The sequence below is a fragment of the Rattus norvegicus genome, chromosome 1 (genome assembly GCF_021556685.1).
Source record: "Rattus norvegicus strain SHRSP/BbbUtx chromosome 1, alternate assembly SHRSP_T2T, whole genome shotgun sequence".
NCBI classification, from domain to species: Eukaryota; Metazoa; Chordata; class Mammalia; order Rodentia; family Muridae; genus Rattus; species Rattus norvegicus.
Genome location: NC_141534.1, coordinates 66,645,668 through 66,662,166, shown reverse-complemented (window position 1 = coordinate 66,662,166; position 16,499 = coordinate 66,645,668). Strand labels below are relative to the sequence as shown.

General features: G+C 40.9%; 1 protein-coding gene across 53 annotated transcripts in view; it reads left to right on the top strand.

Annotated features, from left to right (window-relative positions):
- Positions 1-16,499, top strand: part of Wdr27 (WD repeat domain 27) — a 120,453-nt gene that overhangs the window by 67,997 nt on the left and 35,957 nt on the right. For 34 of the 53 annotated variants that reach the window (NR_197274.1, NR_197275.1, NM_001432195.1 and 31 more), the window contains 1 exon segment: positions 9,944-10,042. Coding sequence is in view for 32 of the 34 variants with exons in the window: in NM_001432195.1 (NP_001419124.1) it covers positions 9,944-10,042 (99 nt within the window). In the remaining 2 variants the exon portion in view is untranslated. 53 annotated transcript variants of the gene reach the window in all.

The following is a 16,499-nucleotide window of genomic DNA, read 5'->3' as shown; positions in this document are numbered from 1 at the left end:
AGTTCAGGGATAGTGATTCCCCATGAAGTCCTTTTATTGTTGAGGATAGCTTTAGCTATCCTGGGTTTTTTGTTATTCCAGATGAATTTGCAAATTGTTCTGTCTAACTCTTTGAAGAATTGGATTGGTATTTTGATGGGGATTGCATTGAATCTGTAGATTGCTTTTGGTAAAATGGCCATTTTTACTATATTAATCCTGCCAATCCATGAGCATGGGAGATCTTTCCATCTTCTGAGGTCTTCTTCAATTTCTTTCCTCAGTGTCTTGAAGTTCTTATTGTACAGATCTTTTACTTGCTTGGTTAAAGTCACACCGAGGTACTTTATATTATTTGGGTCTATTATGAAGGGTGTCGTTTCCCTAATTTCTTTCTCGGCTTGTTTCTCTTTTGTATAGAGGAAGGCTACTGATTTATTTGAGTTAATTTTATACCCAGCCACTTTGCTGAAGTTGTTTATCAGCTTTAGTAGTTCTCTGGTGGAACTTTTGGGATCACTTAAATATACTATCATGTCATCTGCAAATGGTGATATTTTGACTTCTTCTTTTCCGATCTGTATCCCCTTGATCTCCTTTTGTTGTCTGATTGCTCTGGCTAGAACTTAAAGAACTATATTGAATAAGTAGGGAGAGAGTGGGCAGCCTTGTCTAGTCCCTGATTTTAGTGGGATTGCTTCAAGTTTCTCTCCATTTAGTTTAATGTTAGCAACTGGTTTGCTGTATATGGCTTTTACTATGTTTAGGTATGGGCCTTGAATTCCTATTCTTTCCAGGACTTTTATCATGAAGGGGTGTTGAATTTTGTCAAATGCTTTCTCAGCATCTAATGAAATGATCATGTGGTTTTGTTCTTTCAGTTTGTTTATATGATGGATCACGTTGATGGTTTTCCGTATATTAAACCATCCCTGCATGCCTGGGATGAAGCCTCCTTGATCATGGTGGATGATTGTTTTGATGTGCTCTTGAATTCGGTTTGCCAGAATTTTATTGAGTATTTTTGCGTCGATATTCATAAGGGAAATTGGTCTGAAGTTCTCTTTCTTTGTTGTGTCTTTGTGTGGTTTATGTATAAGAGTAATTGTGGCTTCGTAGAAGGAATTCGGTAGTGCTCCATCTGTTTCAATTTTGTGGAATAGTTTCGATAATATTGGTATGAGGTCTTCTATGAAGGTTTGATAGAATTCTGCACTAAACCCGTGTGGACCTGGGCTCTTTTTGGTTGGAAGACCTTTAATGACTGCTTCTATTTCCTTAGGAGTTATGGGGTTGTTTAACTGGTTTATCTGTTCCTGATTTAACTTCGATACCTGGTATCTGTCTAGGAAATTGTCCATTTCCTGAAGATTTTCAAATTTTGTTGAATATAGGTTTTTATAGTAAGATCTGATGATTTTTTGAATTTCCTCTGAATCTGTAGTTATGTCTCCCTTTTCATTTCTAATTTTGTTAATTTGGACGCACTCTCTGTGTCCTCTCGTTAGTCTGGCTAAGGGTTTATCTATCTTGTTGATTTTCTCAAAGAACCAACTTTTGGTTCTGTTGATTCTTTCTATGGTCCTTTTTGTTTCTACTTGGTTGATTTCAGCTCTGAGTTTGATTATTTCCTGCCTTCTACTCCTCCTGGGTGTATTTGCTTCTTTTTGTTCTAGAGCTTTTAGGTGTGCTGTGAAGCTGCTGACATATGCTCTTTCCTGTTTCTTTCTGCAGGCACTCAGCGCTATGAGTTTTCCTTTTAGCACAGCTTTCATTGTGTCCCATAAGTTTGGGTATGTTGTATCTTCATTTTCATTAAATTCTAAAAAGTTTTTAATTTCTTTCTTTATTTCTTCCTTGACCAGGTTATCATTGAGTAGAGCATTGTTCAATTTCCACGTATATGTGGGCATTCTTCCCTTTTTGTTATTGAAGACCAGTTTTAGGCCGTGGTGGTCCGATAGCACGCATGGGATTATCTCTATCTTTCTGTACCTGTTGAGGCCCGTTTTTTGACCAATTATATGGTCAATTTTGGAGAAAGTACCATGAGGAGCTGAGAAGAAGGTATATCCTTTTGCTTTAGGATAGAATGTTCTATAAATATCCGTTAAGTCCATTTGGCTCATGACTTCTCTTAGTCTGTCGACATCACTGTTTAATTTCTGTTTCCATGATCTGTCCATTGATGAGAGTGGGGTGTTGAAGTCTCCCACTATTGTTGTGTGAGGTGCAATGTGTGTTTTGAGCTTTAGTAAGGTTTCTTTTACGTATGTAGGTGCCCTTGTATTTGGGGCATAGATATTTAGGATTGAGAGTTCATCTTGGTGGATTTTTCCTTTGATGAATATGAAGTGTCCTTCCTTATCTTTTTTGATGACTTTTAGTTGGAAATTGATTTTATTTGATATTAGAATGGCTACTCCAGCTTGCTTCTTCTGACCATTTGCTTGGAAAGTTGTTTTCCAGCCTTTCACTCTGAGGTAGTGTCTGTCTTTGTCTCTGAGGTGTGTTTCCTGTAGGCAGCAGAATGCAGGGTCCTCATTGCGTATCCAGTTTGTTAATCTATGTGTTTTCATTGGGGAGTTGAGGCCATTGATATTGAGAGATATTAAGGAATAGTGATTATTGCTTCCCTTTATATTCATATTTGGATGTGAGGTTATGTTTGTGTGCTTTCATTCTCTTTGTTTTGTTGCCAAGACGATTAGTTTCTTGCTTCTTCTAGGGTATAGCTTGCCTCCTTATGTTGGGCTTTACCATTTATTATCCTTTGTAGTGCTGGATTTGTAGAAAGATATTGTGTAAATTTGGTTTTGTCATGGAATATCTTGGTTTCTCCATCAATGTTAATTGAGAGTTTTGCTGGATACAGTAACCTGGGCTGGCATTTGTGTTCTCTTAGGGTCTGTATGACATCAGTCCAGGATCTTCTGGCCTTCATAGTTTCTGGCGAGAAGTCTGGTGTGATTCTGATAGGTCTCCCTTTATATGTTACTTGACCTTTTTCCCTTACTGCTTTTAATATTCTTTCTTTATTTTGTGCGTTTGGTGTTTTGACAATTATGTGACGGGAGGTGTTTCTTTTCTGGTCCAATCTATTTGGAGTTCTGTAGGCTTCTTGTATGTCTATGGGTATCTCTTTTTTTAGGTTAGGGAAGTTTTCTTCTATGATTTTGTTGAAGATATTTACTGGTCCTTTGAGCTGGGAGTCTTCACTCTCTTCTATACCTATTATCCTTAGGTTTGATCTTCTCATTGAGTCCTGGATTTCCTGTATGTTTTGGACCAGTAGCTTTTTCTGCTTTACATTATCTTTGACAGTTGAGTCAATGATTTCTATGGAATCTTCTGCTCCTGAGATTCTCTCTTCCATCTCTTGAATTCTGTTGGTGAGGCTTGTATCTACAGCTCCTTGTCTCTTCTTTTGGTTTTCTATATCCAGGGTTGTTTCCATGTGTTCTTTCTTGATTGCTTCTATTTCCATTTTTAATTCCTTCAACTGTTTGATTGTGTTTTCCTGGAATTCTTTCAGGGATTTTTGCGATTCCTCTCTGTAGGCTTCTACTTGTTCTCTAAGGGAGTTCTTCATGTCTTTCTTGAAGTCCTCCAGCATCATGATCAAATATGATTTTGAAACTAGATCTTGCTTTTCTGGTGTGTTTGGATATTCCATGTTTGTTTTGATGGGAGAATTGGGCTCCGATGGTGCCATGTAGTCTTGGTTTCTGTTGCTTGGGTTCCTGCGCTTGCCTCTCGCCATCAGATTATCTCTAGTGTTACTTTGTTCTGCTATTTCTGACAGTGGCTAGACTGTCCTATAAGCCTGTGTGACAGGAGTGCTGTAGACCTGTTTTCCTCTCTTTCAGTCAGTTATGGGGACAGAGTGTTCTGCTTTCTGGCGTGTAGTTTTTCCTCTCTACAGGTCTTCAGCTGTTCCTGTGGGCCTGTGTCTTGAGTTCACCAGGCAGCTTTCTTGCAGCAGAAAATTTGGTCTTACCTGTGGTCCCGAGGCTCAGGTTCGCTCGTGGGGTGCTCCCCACGGGCTCTCTGCAGCGGCAGCAACCAGGAAGACCTGTGCCGCCCCTTCCGGGAGCTTCAGTGCACCAGGGTTCCAGATGGTCTTTGGCTTTTTCCTCTGGCGTCCGAGATGTGTGTGCAGGGAGCAGTCACTTCTGGTTTCCCAGGCTTGTCTGCCTCTCTGAAGGTTTAGCTCTCCCTCCCACGGGATTTGGGTGCAGAGAACTCTCACTGAATCATTTCTTAATGCTTCCTCCCTTTGTGCTACTCCTGAAAGTCAGGGACTGCCATGTTGCCACTTCAGAGCCTTCCTGATTGCGCCTCACAGCACCCAGCAGCAGGTATCAGAGGATAGCACAATAAACCACTCAAGCAGGCTCAGCTACTAAGGGAAAGAAGCCTCTCACTTTTGTTTTAGTAACTTTTTTCTTTTTGCGCGCTCCTATTTTCTCACTCTGCTCCGTTTCTGACATGCTCTCTTGAATGTTCTGTCCTGCCTTGACTATGTCCTCACATTTTAACACAACTAGTAAGAAGACAACAGTCACTATAAAAACGAGCAACAATCCCTCCATGGCAAGACTAAATCGAAAAAGGGGCATGCTTTTTAATTTACCTTCTCGCAGTTCTGAATCCTCTTCAGCACACTGAAGGGTCCCCTCGGCACCGGCGATGTTGGTTCCCGGGTCTCGGCACCACTTGTCGCGCGCCCAATGTCCCGCCAGCAAGAACGACGCGCGGCAACAGGATTCTTCTGCGAGCAAGCCTTTACTGTGTTACAGCTCTTCTTAGTGTTTCAGCTCTTCTCAGTGTTACAGCTCTTCTGAACAGGGACCCCGAGCAGCAAAATCGCTCGGCTTATATAGACAGCAGTATGCTAATTATCTCTCAGGGAGTGGTGGGGCTTGGATCACCCCACTACTTGTCCTCCAGGGATTGGCGGAGAATGAATCACCTCATTAGCATATTAACGGTCAACTAACACCTGGTGAATAAACCGCACATGTGCAGTACCGCTGTTCACCACTAGAGGGAGCCCTAGCAAGGGGACAAGCCTGCACATGCGCAGTAAGTCGTTTATATCCAGACAAGGCTGGATGTCGGCGCCATCTTTGTTTCGCTGCACCGCTCTCTACAGGAGGTCAAGGGGATACAGATCGGAAAAGAAGAAGTCAAAATATCACTATTTGCAGATGATATGATAGTATATTTAAGTGATCCCAAAAGTTCCACCAGAGAACTACTAAAGCTGATAAACAACTTCAGCAAAGTGGCTGGGTATAAAATTAACTCAAATAAACCAGTAGCCTTTCTCTACACAAAAGAGAAACAAGCCGAGAAAGAAATTAGGGAAACGACACCCTTCATAATAGACCCAAATAATATAAAGTACCTCGGTGTGACTTTAACCAAGCAAGTAAAAGATTCGTACAATAAGAACTTCAGGACACTGAGGAAAGAAATTGAAGAAGACCTCAGAAGATGGAAAGATCTCCCATGCTCATGGATTGGCAGGATTAATATAGTAAAAATGGCCATTTTACCAAAAGCAATCTACAGATTCAATGCAATCCCCATCAAAATACCAATCCAATTCTTCAAAGAGTTAGACAGAACAATTTGCAAATTCATCTGGAATAACAAAAAACCCAGGATAGCTAAAGCTATCCTCAACAATAAAAGGACTTCATGGGGAATCACTATCCCTGAACTCAAGCAGTATTACAGAGCAATAGTGATAAAAACTGCATGGTATTGGTACAGAGACAGACAGATAGACCAATGGAATAGAATTGAAGACCCAGAAATGAACCCACACACCTATGGTCACTTGATTTTTGACAAAGGAGCCAAAACCATCCAATGGAAAAAAGATAGCATTTTCAGCAAATGGTGCTGGTTCAACTGGAGGGCAACATGTAGAAGAATGCAGATCGATCCATGCTTATCACCCTGTACAAAGCTTAAGTCCAAGTGGATCAAGGACCTCCACATCAAACCAGACACACTCAAACTAATAGAAGAAAAACTAGGGAAGCATCTGGAACACATGGGCACTGGAAAAAATTTCCTGAACAAAACACCAATGGCTTATGCTCTAAGATCAAGAATCGACAAATGGGATCTCATAAAACTGCAAAGCTTCTGTAAGGCAAAGGACACTGTGGTTAGGACAAAACGGCAACCAACAGATTGGGAAAAGATCTTTACCAATCCTACAACAGATAGAGGCCTTATATCCAAAATATACAAAGAACTCAAGAAGTTAGACCGCAGGGAAACAAATAACCCTATTAAAAAATGGGGTTCAGAGCTAAACAAAGAATTCACAGCCGAGGAATGCCGAATGGCTGAGAAACACCTAAAGAAATGTTCAACATCTTTAGTCATAAGGGAAATGCAAATCAAAACAACCCTGAGATTTCACCTCACGCCAGTGAGAATGGCTAAGATCAAAAACTCAGGAGACAGCAAATGCTGGCGAGGATGCGGAGAAAGAGGAACACTCCTCCATTGTTGGTGGGGTTGCAGACTGGTACAACCATTCTGGAAATCAGTCTGGAGGTTCCTCAGAAAATTGGACATTGAACTGCCTGAGGATCCAGCTATACCTCTCTTGGGCATATACCCAAAAGATGCCCCAACATATAAAAAATACACGTGCTCCACTATATTCATCGCAGCCTTATTTATAATAGCCAGAAGCTGGAAAGAACCCAGATGCCCTTCAACAGAGGAATGGATACAGAAAATGTGGTACATCTACACAATGGAATATTACTCAGCTATCAAAAACAACGAGTTTATGAAATTCGTAGGCAAATGGTTGGAACTGGAAAATATCATCCTGAGTGAGCTAACCCAATCACAGAAAGATATAACATGGTATGCACTCATTGATAAGTGGCTATTAGCCAAAATGCTGGAATTACCCTAGATGCCTAGAACAAATGAAACTCAAGACGGATGATCAAAATATGAATGCTTCACTCCTTCTTTAAAAGGGGAACAAGAATACCCTTGGCAGGGAATAGAGAGGCAAAGATTAAAACAGAGACTGAAGGAACACCCATTCAGAGCCTGCCCCACATGTGGCCCATACATATACAGCCACCCAATTAGACAAGATGGATGAAACAAAGAAGTGCAGACCGACAGGAGCCGGATGTAGATCGCTCCTGAGAGACACAGCCAGAATACAGCAAATACAGAGGCGAATGCCAGCAGCAAACCACTGAACTGAGAATAGGACCCCCGTTGAAGGAATCAGAGAAAGAACTGGAAGAGCTTGAAGGGGCTCGAGACCCCATATGTACAACAATGCCAAGCAACCAGAGCTTCCAGGGACTAAGCCACTACCTAAAGACTATACATGGACTGACCCTGGACTCTGACCTCATAGGTAGCAATGAATATCCTAGTAAGAGCACCAGTGGAAGGGGAAGCCCTGGGTCCTGCTAAGACTGAACCCCCAGTGAACTAGTCTGTTGGGGGGAGGGCTGTAATGGTGGGAGGGTGGGGAGGGGAACACCCATAAGGAAGTGGAGGGGGGAGGGGGATGTTTGCCCGGAAACTGGGAAAGGGAATAACACTCGAAATGTATATAAGAAATACTCAAGTTAATAAAAAAAAAAAAAAAGAATGGGTCAATTTGCATTCTTCTACATTCTGACTTTCAGTTGAACTAGCACCATTTATTAAAAATGCTGTCTTTTTTCTATTGGATGGTTTTAGTTCCTTTGTCAAAGATCAAGTGACCATAGGTGTGTATGTTCATTTCTGGGTCTCCAATTAAATTCCACTGATCTAACTGCCTGTACCTTTACTAATACTATGCAGTTTTGTTTTGTTGTTTTTTTTTAAATCATGGTTGCTCTGTAATAAATATCCTATAAAGAAACAGAACTTCAAGTCAATTTCCCTCATCAATATCGATGCAAAAATACTCAATGAAATTCCTGCAAACCAAATCTAAGAACACATCGAAATGATTATTCACCATGATCAAGTAGGATATATGGAAATCCATCAATGTAATCCACTATATAAAACACTATATAAAATAAGATGATATAAATCATCTTATTAGATGCTGAGAAAGCATTTGATAAAATTCAACACTCCTTCCTAATAAAAGTCTTGGAAAGATCAGGAATTCAAGGCCCATACTTAAACACAGCAAAAGCAATATACAGCAAACCATTAGCCAACACCAAACTAAGTGGAGAGAAACTTGAAACAATCCACTAAAATCAGGGACTAGACAGGCTGCCCACTCTCTCCCTACATATTCAGTATAGTACTTGGAAAGGAAGAAGTCAAAATATCACTATTTGCACATGATATGATAGTATATTTAAATGCCCCCCCCCCCAAATTTCACCAGAGTACTCCTACAGCTGATAAACCATTTCAGCAAAGTGGCTGGATATAAATTTAAATCAGTAGCCTTCCTCTACTCAAAGGATAAACAGGCTGAAAAAGAAATTAGGGAAAAGACACCCACAGAATAGTCACAAATAATATAAAATACCTCGGCATGACTCTAACCAGGCAAGTGAAGTATCTTGTATGACAAGAACTTCCAGCCTCTGAAGAAAGAAATTGAAGACGATCTCAGAAGATGGAAAGACCTTCCATGCTCATGGATTGGCAGGATTAATATAGTAAAAATGGCCGTCTTCCAGAAAGCAATCTATAGGTTCAATGCAATCCCCATCAAAATTCCAACTCAAATCTTCATAGAGGTAGAAAGAGCAATTTGAAAATTCATTTGGAATAACAAAAAACCCAGGATAGCGAAAACTATCCTCAACAATAAAAGGACTTCAGGGGGCTGTTTCTTTTATTAGCAGCAGACTTTTAGAGAATGCCTTTGACACACCCTTTGTCCTTCAAATGAAGTGTTCAACGTGCGCTCTGGATGTGCATCTTACACGTGCTATGTTAATTTGAATGAAAATTCTCTCCATGGACTTAGGTGTTTGAACAGCTGGTCCTTAATTGATGGCACTGTTTGGGAAGGTTTATGGGACCTCAGCAAATGCGGCCTTGCCAGCATGCAACTGGAGCAAGCTTGCAAAGCCTACAGCCTCAGCCCACCTCAGAGCCTCCCTCTAATTCCTATGTGTGGGCGAAAATGTAACCAGCCAGTTCTTGTTTGTCACCTGCTACTGCGCCTTCCCTACCGTGTGGCCTGTAAGCGAAAATAACCTTTTTCCTTAAGTTGCTTTGGTTATGCTATTTTATCACATCAACAAGGAAGTAACTACTACACGTGGGAAGAGCAGCTGATTTGGTAGAGATATTTCCCAGTCAATGGCAGAAAACCAAAGGTACTTACGTTCTAAGCCAAAGGTACCCTGTTCTCTCAGGGTAAACACGGGGACAGTGGTGGCATCTTCTCCTGTAATGTGGAACTTTAAATTGGGGTTGACATGGAAAGGCTGTGCACCTTCCTAAGTATTAATCATCAAATAAGAATACTTGCTTCACACTCTTCGGAGGGAGTCACAGAGGCTTGTGACAGAGTAAAGAGTGTGTACATTTTGGTCACAGGACTGTGAATGGAGGGGGGCCCTTAGCCTCTGACTAAATGCCTGAGGTGAAATCAGAGGGATTGAACCATGGATCCCATAGCAACATATACAGCTGGTGACATCACCTTCTATCTCACATCACGTGCAGTCTATCCATGCCCAGCAGAACCAGAACCTTACAGGAGGCGCTAAGATAGCAAGGGCTTATGACAGGAAATAGACGGTATGTCTGCATTTAGAGGTGAGAGGAGCTTTGTGACTAAGTCCTGTAATTTGAATGGCACCATGTTAATCTTGTTAACTGTCACTGTGTTCTGAGTCAGTCACAGAGCATAGTTGAGCCATGGTTTGGAGCTGGTCACCAGCCCTGTCAGCCCAGAACATCTGCTTATCTTGTCTCCTAGGCTTACGTGTATGAAATGGGCTCGAGCAGCTTTTTGTACCGTCTTGCGGGACACACAGATACAGTTACTGAAGTGGCCTTCAACCCGGCAGCTTCTCAGGTACAGTCTTCTCCCAGTATGAGCAGGGTCTCTCTAGGTCAGTCTCCTGTGTGAGCAAGGCCTCTCCAGTTTATCCTGTCTCTCAGCGTGAGCATGGCCTCTCGAATTCATACAGTCTCCTATGTGAGCAGGGCCTCTTCAGTTCATGCCATCTCCAGTTGTAAGCAGGATCTCCCCAGTTTATACTGTCTTGTGACACATTTTAAAAATGACCAGAGTTTATTTTGATGAAATCTTAAAGGCATTTAAAAGCACGCGCAGCTGGGCACAGTACCTATAATTCTAGCACTCCAGAGATGGATGCAAAAGGATCATCCTAAGCCACATATCTGGGTCAAGGTCTTCCTGGGCTATATAAGAACCTTTCTCAATGAAAAAAAAAAGATAATATGATAGTTTTGGGTACAGGGAGAGGAAATTATGTAGTAAACTTATTGAGAGAGTAATCTGAAATTTTTGTAATTAATTTGTTATTCAGTATATTTGCTCGTGTTGCAATATAGAAAGTTAAATGCACCCATAGATATAGTTCTGTCTAATCTAAATGTGAACACTGTAAAGACCCAAGTAGGAGAGAAGTTTAAAAAGAATTTGTATGCAGGGAGAGTGCTATAGAATGTAAAGACACTATCTTTTTCTATCTTTCTTTTTTGATTTCGGTTTCTTATTTTTTATTGAATATTTTTATTTACATTTCCCAGTTTCCCATCCATAAGCCCCCTATCTCATCTTCTTCTATGAGGGTGTTCCCCCTCCCCAAACACTCCCCTCCATCCCACCCTCCCCGCCCTGACATTCCCCTACACTGGGATGTCCAGCCTTGGCAGGACCAAGGGCTTCTTCTCCCATTGGTGCCCAACAAGGCCATTCTCTGCTTCATATGAAACTGGAGCCTTGGGTCACTCCATGTGTAGTCTTTGGGTAGTGGTTTAGTCCCTGGGAGATCTGGTTGGTTGGCATTGTTGTTCTTATGGGGTTGCAAGCCCCTTCAGTTCCTTCAATGCTTTCTCTAACTCCTCCAACAGGCATCCCATTCTCAGTTCACGGGTTTGCTGCTAGCATTCACCTCTGTATTTGTCATGCTTTGGCTGAGCTCTCAGGAGACAGTTATATCAGGCTCCTGTCAGCATGTACTTCTTGGCTTCATCAATATTGTCTGGGTTTGGTATATATAGGCTGGATTCTCAGGTGGGACAGGCTCTGAATGGCCTTTCCTTCAGTCTCTGCTCCAAACTTTGTCTCCTTATTTCCTCCTATGAATGTTTTTGTTTCCCCTTTTAAGAAGGACTGAAGAATCCCTACTTTGGTCTTCCTTCTTCTTGAGCATCATGTGGTTTGTGGGTTGTATCATGGCTAATTCAAGCTTTTGGGCTAATATCTACTTATCATTGAGTGCATACCATGTGTGGCTTTGTGTGATTGGGTTACCTCACTCAGGATGATTTTTTGTAGGTCAATCCATTTGCCTATGAATTTCATAAAGTCATTGTTGTTAAGAGCTGAGGAGTATTCCATTGTGTAGATGTACCACATTTTCTGTATCCATTCCTCTGTTGAAGGACATCTGGGTTCTTTCCAGCTTCTGGCTATTATAAATAAGGCTTCTATGAACATAGTGGAGCACGTGTCCTTGTTCTATGTTGGAGCATCTTTTGGGTATATACCCAGGAGTGGTATAGCTGGTAGTCCTCTGTCCAATTTTCTGAGGAACCTTCAGACTGATTTCCACAGTAGTTGTAGCAGTCTGCAATCCCACTAACAATGGAGAAGTGTTCCTCTTTCTCTATATCCTCACCAGCATCTGTTGTTACCCGAGTTTTTGATCTTAGCCATTCTGACTGATGTGAGATGGAAACTCAGTGTTGTTTTGATTTTCATTTGCCTGATGACTAATTGAACATTTCTTTAGGTACCTTTCAGCCTTTCTTCGGCATTCCTCAGCTAAGAATTTTTTGTTTAGCTCTGTTACCCCACTTTTTACTAGGGTTATTTGACTCTCTGGAGTCTAAGTTCTTGAGTTCTTTGTATATATTGGATATTAGCCCTCTGTCAGATGTAGGATTGGTAAAGATCTTTTCCCAATCTGTTGGTTGCCATTTTGTTCTAATGTCAGTGTCCTTTGCCTTACAGAAGCTTTGCAATTTTATGAGGTCCCATTTGTTGATTTTTGATCTTAGAGCATAAGCCATTGGTGTTGAGTTCAGGAAAATTTCCCCATTGCCCATGTGTTTGAGGTTCTTCCCCACTTTTTCTTTTCTTTTCTTTTTTCTTTTCTTTTTTTCGGAGCTGGGGACTGAACCCAGGGTCTTGTGCCTCCTAGGCAAGCGCTCTACCACTGAGCCAAATCCCAACCCCCACTTTTTCTTCTATTAGTTTTAGTGTATATGGTTTGATGTGGAGGTCCTTGATCTACTTGAACTTAAGCTTTGTACAGGGTGAGACGAATGCATGGACTTGCATTCTTCTACATGCTGACCTCCAATTGAACCAGCACCATTTGTTGAAAATGCTGTCTTTTTTCCACTGGATGGTTTTAGCTCCTTTGTCAAAGGCCAAGTGACCATAGGTGTGTGGGTTCATTTCTGGGTCTCCAATTCTATTCTGTTGATGTACCTGCCTCTCTCTGTGCCAATACCATACAGTTTTTTTTTAAAATCACTATTGCTCTGTAATACAGCTTGAGGTCAGGGATGGTGATTCCCCCACTAGTTCTCTTATTGTTGAAGACAGTTTTTGATATCCTGGGATTTTTGTTATCCCAAACGAATTTGCAAATTCCTCTTTCTAACTCTTTGAAGAATTGAGTTGGAATTTTGATGGGGATTCATTGAATCTGTACATTGCTTTCTTCAAGATGGCCATTTTTACTATATTAATCCTGCCAATCCCTGAGCATGGGAGGTCTTTCCATCTTCTGAGATCTTTGATTTCTTCTCTTCAAGACTTATCATAAAGGGGTGTTGGATTTTGTCAAATGCTTTCTCAGCATCTAATGAGATGATCATGTGGTTTTTTTCTTTGAGTTTGTTTATACATTGGATTACGTTGGGATATCTGTATCTACTTGGTTGATTTCAGTCCCGAGTTTGATTATTTTCTGCTGTGTACTCCTCTTGGATGTATTTGCTTCTTTTGTTCTAGAGCTTTTAGGTGTGCTTTCAAACTGCTAGCCTATGTTCTCTCCAGTTTCTTTTTGGAGACACTCAGATCATTGAGTTTTCCTCTTAGCAGTGCTTTCATTGTGTCCCACAAGTTTGGGCATGTTATGCCTTCATTTTTATTAAAGTATCAAAAAAGTCTTTAATTTCTTTCTTTATTTCTTCCTTGACTCATTATTGAGTAGAGCGTTGTTCAAATGTGATCTGTTGTTTTTGTTGTTATTGAAAACTAGCCTTAGTCCTTGGTGATCTGATAGGATGCATGGGATTATTTCAATATTCTTGTATTTGTTGAGGCCTGTTTTGTGACCAATTATATGGTCATATTTGGAAAAGGTACCATGAGGTGCTGAGAAGGTATATTCTTTTGTTTTAGGATGAAATGTTCTATAGTTAAATGTTAAATCTGTTTGATTCATAACTTCGGTTAGTTTCTTTATGTCTCTGTTTAATTTCTGTTTGCATGATCTGTCCATTGATGAGAATGGGGTGTTGAAATCTCCTACTATTATTGTGTGAGGTGCAATGTGTGCTTTGAGCTTTAGTAAGGTTTCTTTTATGAATGTGGGTGCCCTTGTATTTGGAGCATAGATATTCAGGATTGAGAGTTCATCTTGGTGGATTTTTCTTTGATGAATATGAAGTGTCTTTCTTTATCTTTTTTGATAACTTTTGGTTGAAAATAATTTTATTTGATATTAGAATGGTTACTCCAACTTGTTTCTTAGGACCATTTGCTTGGAAAATTGTTTTCTAGACTTTTATTCTGAGGCAGTGCCTGTCTTTTTCACTGAGGTGTGTTTCCTGCATGCAGTAAAATGCTGGGTCCTCTTTATGTGTCCAGTCTGTTAGTCTGTATCTTTTTATTGGTGGAATTGAGTCCACTGATGTTAAGAGATCTTAAGGAATAGTGATTGTTGTTTCTTGTTATTTTTGTCATTAGAGGTAGAATTATGTTTGTGTGGCTCTCTCCTTTTGGGTTTGTTGCAAGAAGATTAATTTCTTCCTTTTTCTATGGTGTAGTTTTCTTCCTTGTGTTGAAGTTTTCCATCTATTATCCTTTGTAAGGTTGGATTTGTAGAAAGATATTGTGTAAATTTGGTTTTGTCATGGAATATCTTGGTTTCTCCATCTATGTTAATTGACCATTTTGCTGGATGTAGTAGCCTGGGCTGGCATGTGTGTTCTCTTAGAGTCTATATGACATCTGCCAGGATCTTCTGGCTTTCATAGTTTCTGGTGAGAAGTTTGGTGTAATTTAGATAGGTCTGCCTTTATATGTTACTTGACCTTTTCCCCTTACTACTTTTAATATTCTTTCTTTCTTTTGTCTGTTTGGTGTTTTAACTCTTATGTGGTGGGAGGAATATCTTTTCTGGTCCAATCTATTTGGAATTGTGTAGGCTTCTTGTATGTTTATGGGCATCTCTTTCTTTAGGTTAGGGAAGTTTTCTTCTGTAATTTTGTTGAAAATATTTACTGGCCCTTTATTTGGGAATCTTCACTCTCTTCTATACCCATTATCCTTAGGTTTGATCTTCTCATTGTGCCCTAGATTTCCTCGATGTTTTGGGTTAGGAGCCTTTTGTGTTTTACATTTTTTTGATAGTTGTGTCAATGTTTTCTATGGTATCTTCTGTCCCTGAGATTCTCTATTCTATCTCTTCTATTCTGTTGGTAATTCTTGTGTCTGTGACTCCTGATCTCTTTCCTAGGTTTTCTATCTCCAGTGTTGTCTCCCTTTGTGATTTCTTTAATGTTTCTATTTCCATTTTTCGGTCCTGGATGGTTTTATTCAATTCCATCACCTGTTTGGTTGTTTTTTCCTATAATTCTTTGAGGGATTTTTGTGTTTCCTCTTTAAGGGATTATACTTGTTTACCTGTGTTGTCCTGTGTTTTTAAGGGAATTATTTATGTCCCTCTTAAAGTCCTCTATCATCATCATAAGATGTGATTTTAAATCCAAATCTTGCTTTTCTGGTGTGTTGGGATATCCAGTATTTGCTTTGGTGAGAGAACTGGGCTCTGATGGTGCCAAGTAGTCTTGGTTTCTGTTGCTTAGGTTCCTGTGCTTGCCTCTCACTGTCTAGTTTTCACTGGTGTTAGGTGGTCTTGCTGTCTCTGACAGTGGCTTGACCGTCCTGTAAGCTTGTGTGTCAGCAGTCCTGAAGTCTGACTTTCTCCCAGCTGGATCTGGGTTACAAAGAGCTGTGTGACTGAGTCAGCTCGGGCACAGGCAGAAACGTTAAGAGTCCCAGACTGTTCCTGGGTTCGTGTGTCCTGAGGGCTCCAGGCGGGTCTCTTGGAGCAGAAGCAGTGGTCTTTCCTCTGCTTTCGGTTGTGATAATGCTCCTTGTGACTTGCTTTCAGCTCTGGGAGCAAGCAGAGACCAGAAGGATCCTCTCCCTGACTGCTCCTCGGTTCCTGTGTCATCTTTTTACTTTTTATTTTTTTAGAATTCTCTAGTTTCTAGTTCTGTGGTTTAATTTCTTTCTTTTTCTTTTTTGTTATTGTTGCTTCGTTTCATTTTAATTCTTTAGTCTTCTTTTACAGTCCAGACTTCATCCCCATCCCAGTCTGCATGCTCCACTGCTCTTTGTCTGATACCTCCTTCCCACACTGCATCACCAGGAGGATGCTTCCAGATCCTCCCCCATGGCACCAGACCTCCCCCTTTCCCGGGGCATCAAGTCTCTCAAGCGTTATTTGCATCTTCTCTCACGAGGTTAGACCAGGCAGTTCTCTGCTATATATGTATCAGGGGCCTCATATCAACTGCATGCTGCCTGATGGGTGGCTCAGTGTCTGAGAGATCTCAGGGGTCCAGGTCAGTTGGTACTGCTTACCTAACCATGCTGCCCTCTTCCTCAGCTTCTTCCGCCGTAAAACACTCTCTTAATGAGGCAAGAAGACTTGCACACCAGCTGTGTATAAAATGAACATTCTGGAAAACGAAAACAACTTGAAAGTATTCAGATTCTGCTAAATTTGAGTATCAGTAACTTGAGTTTCATCTTGCCTTCTTATGACCACGTTCTGATTCAGAGAAAAGAATCATGTTACTGTGTGGTCGTGTGCTTAGTGTGTCCTGTGTGTAACAGCATTGTGTTAACCCATGCTTGTCAGAGACATTGTACTGCTGTGATCCAGGACCTGCTGCAGTGCCTGAAACATTGCTGGCTTTGATTCTCGATGTCCTGTCAAATGATATAATCTGTAAAGCTTGCTGTGTAGTTGCCAGGACTCTGCGTCCCTGAACTGCTGGAGCTGGTGGCCCTGTCACAGTCCGCGCCTTCC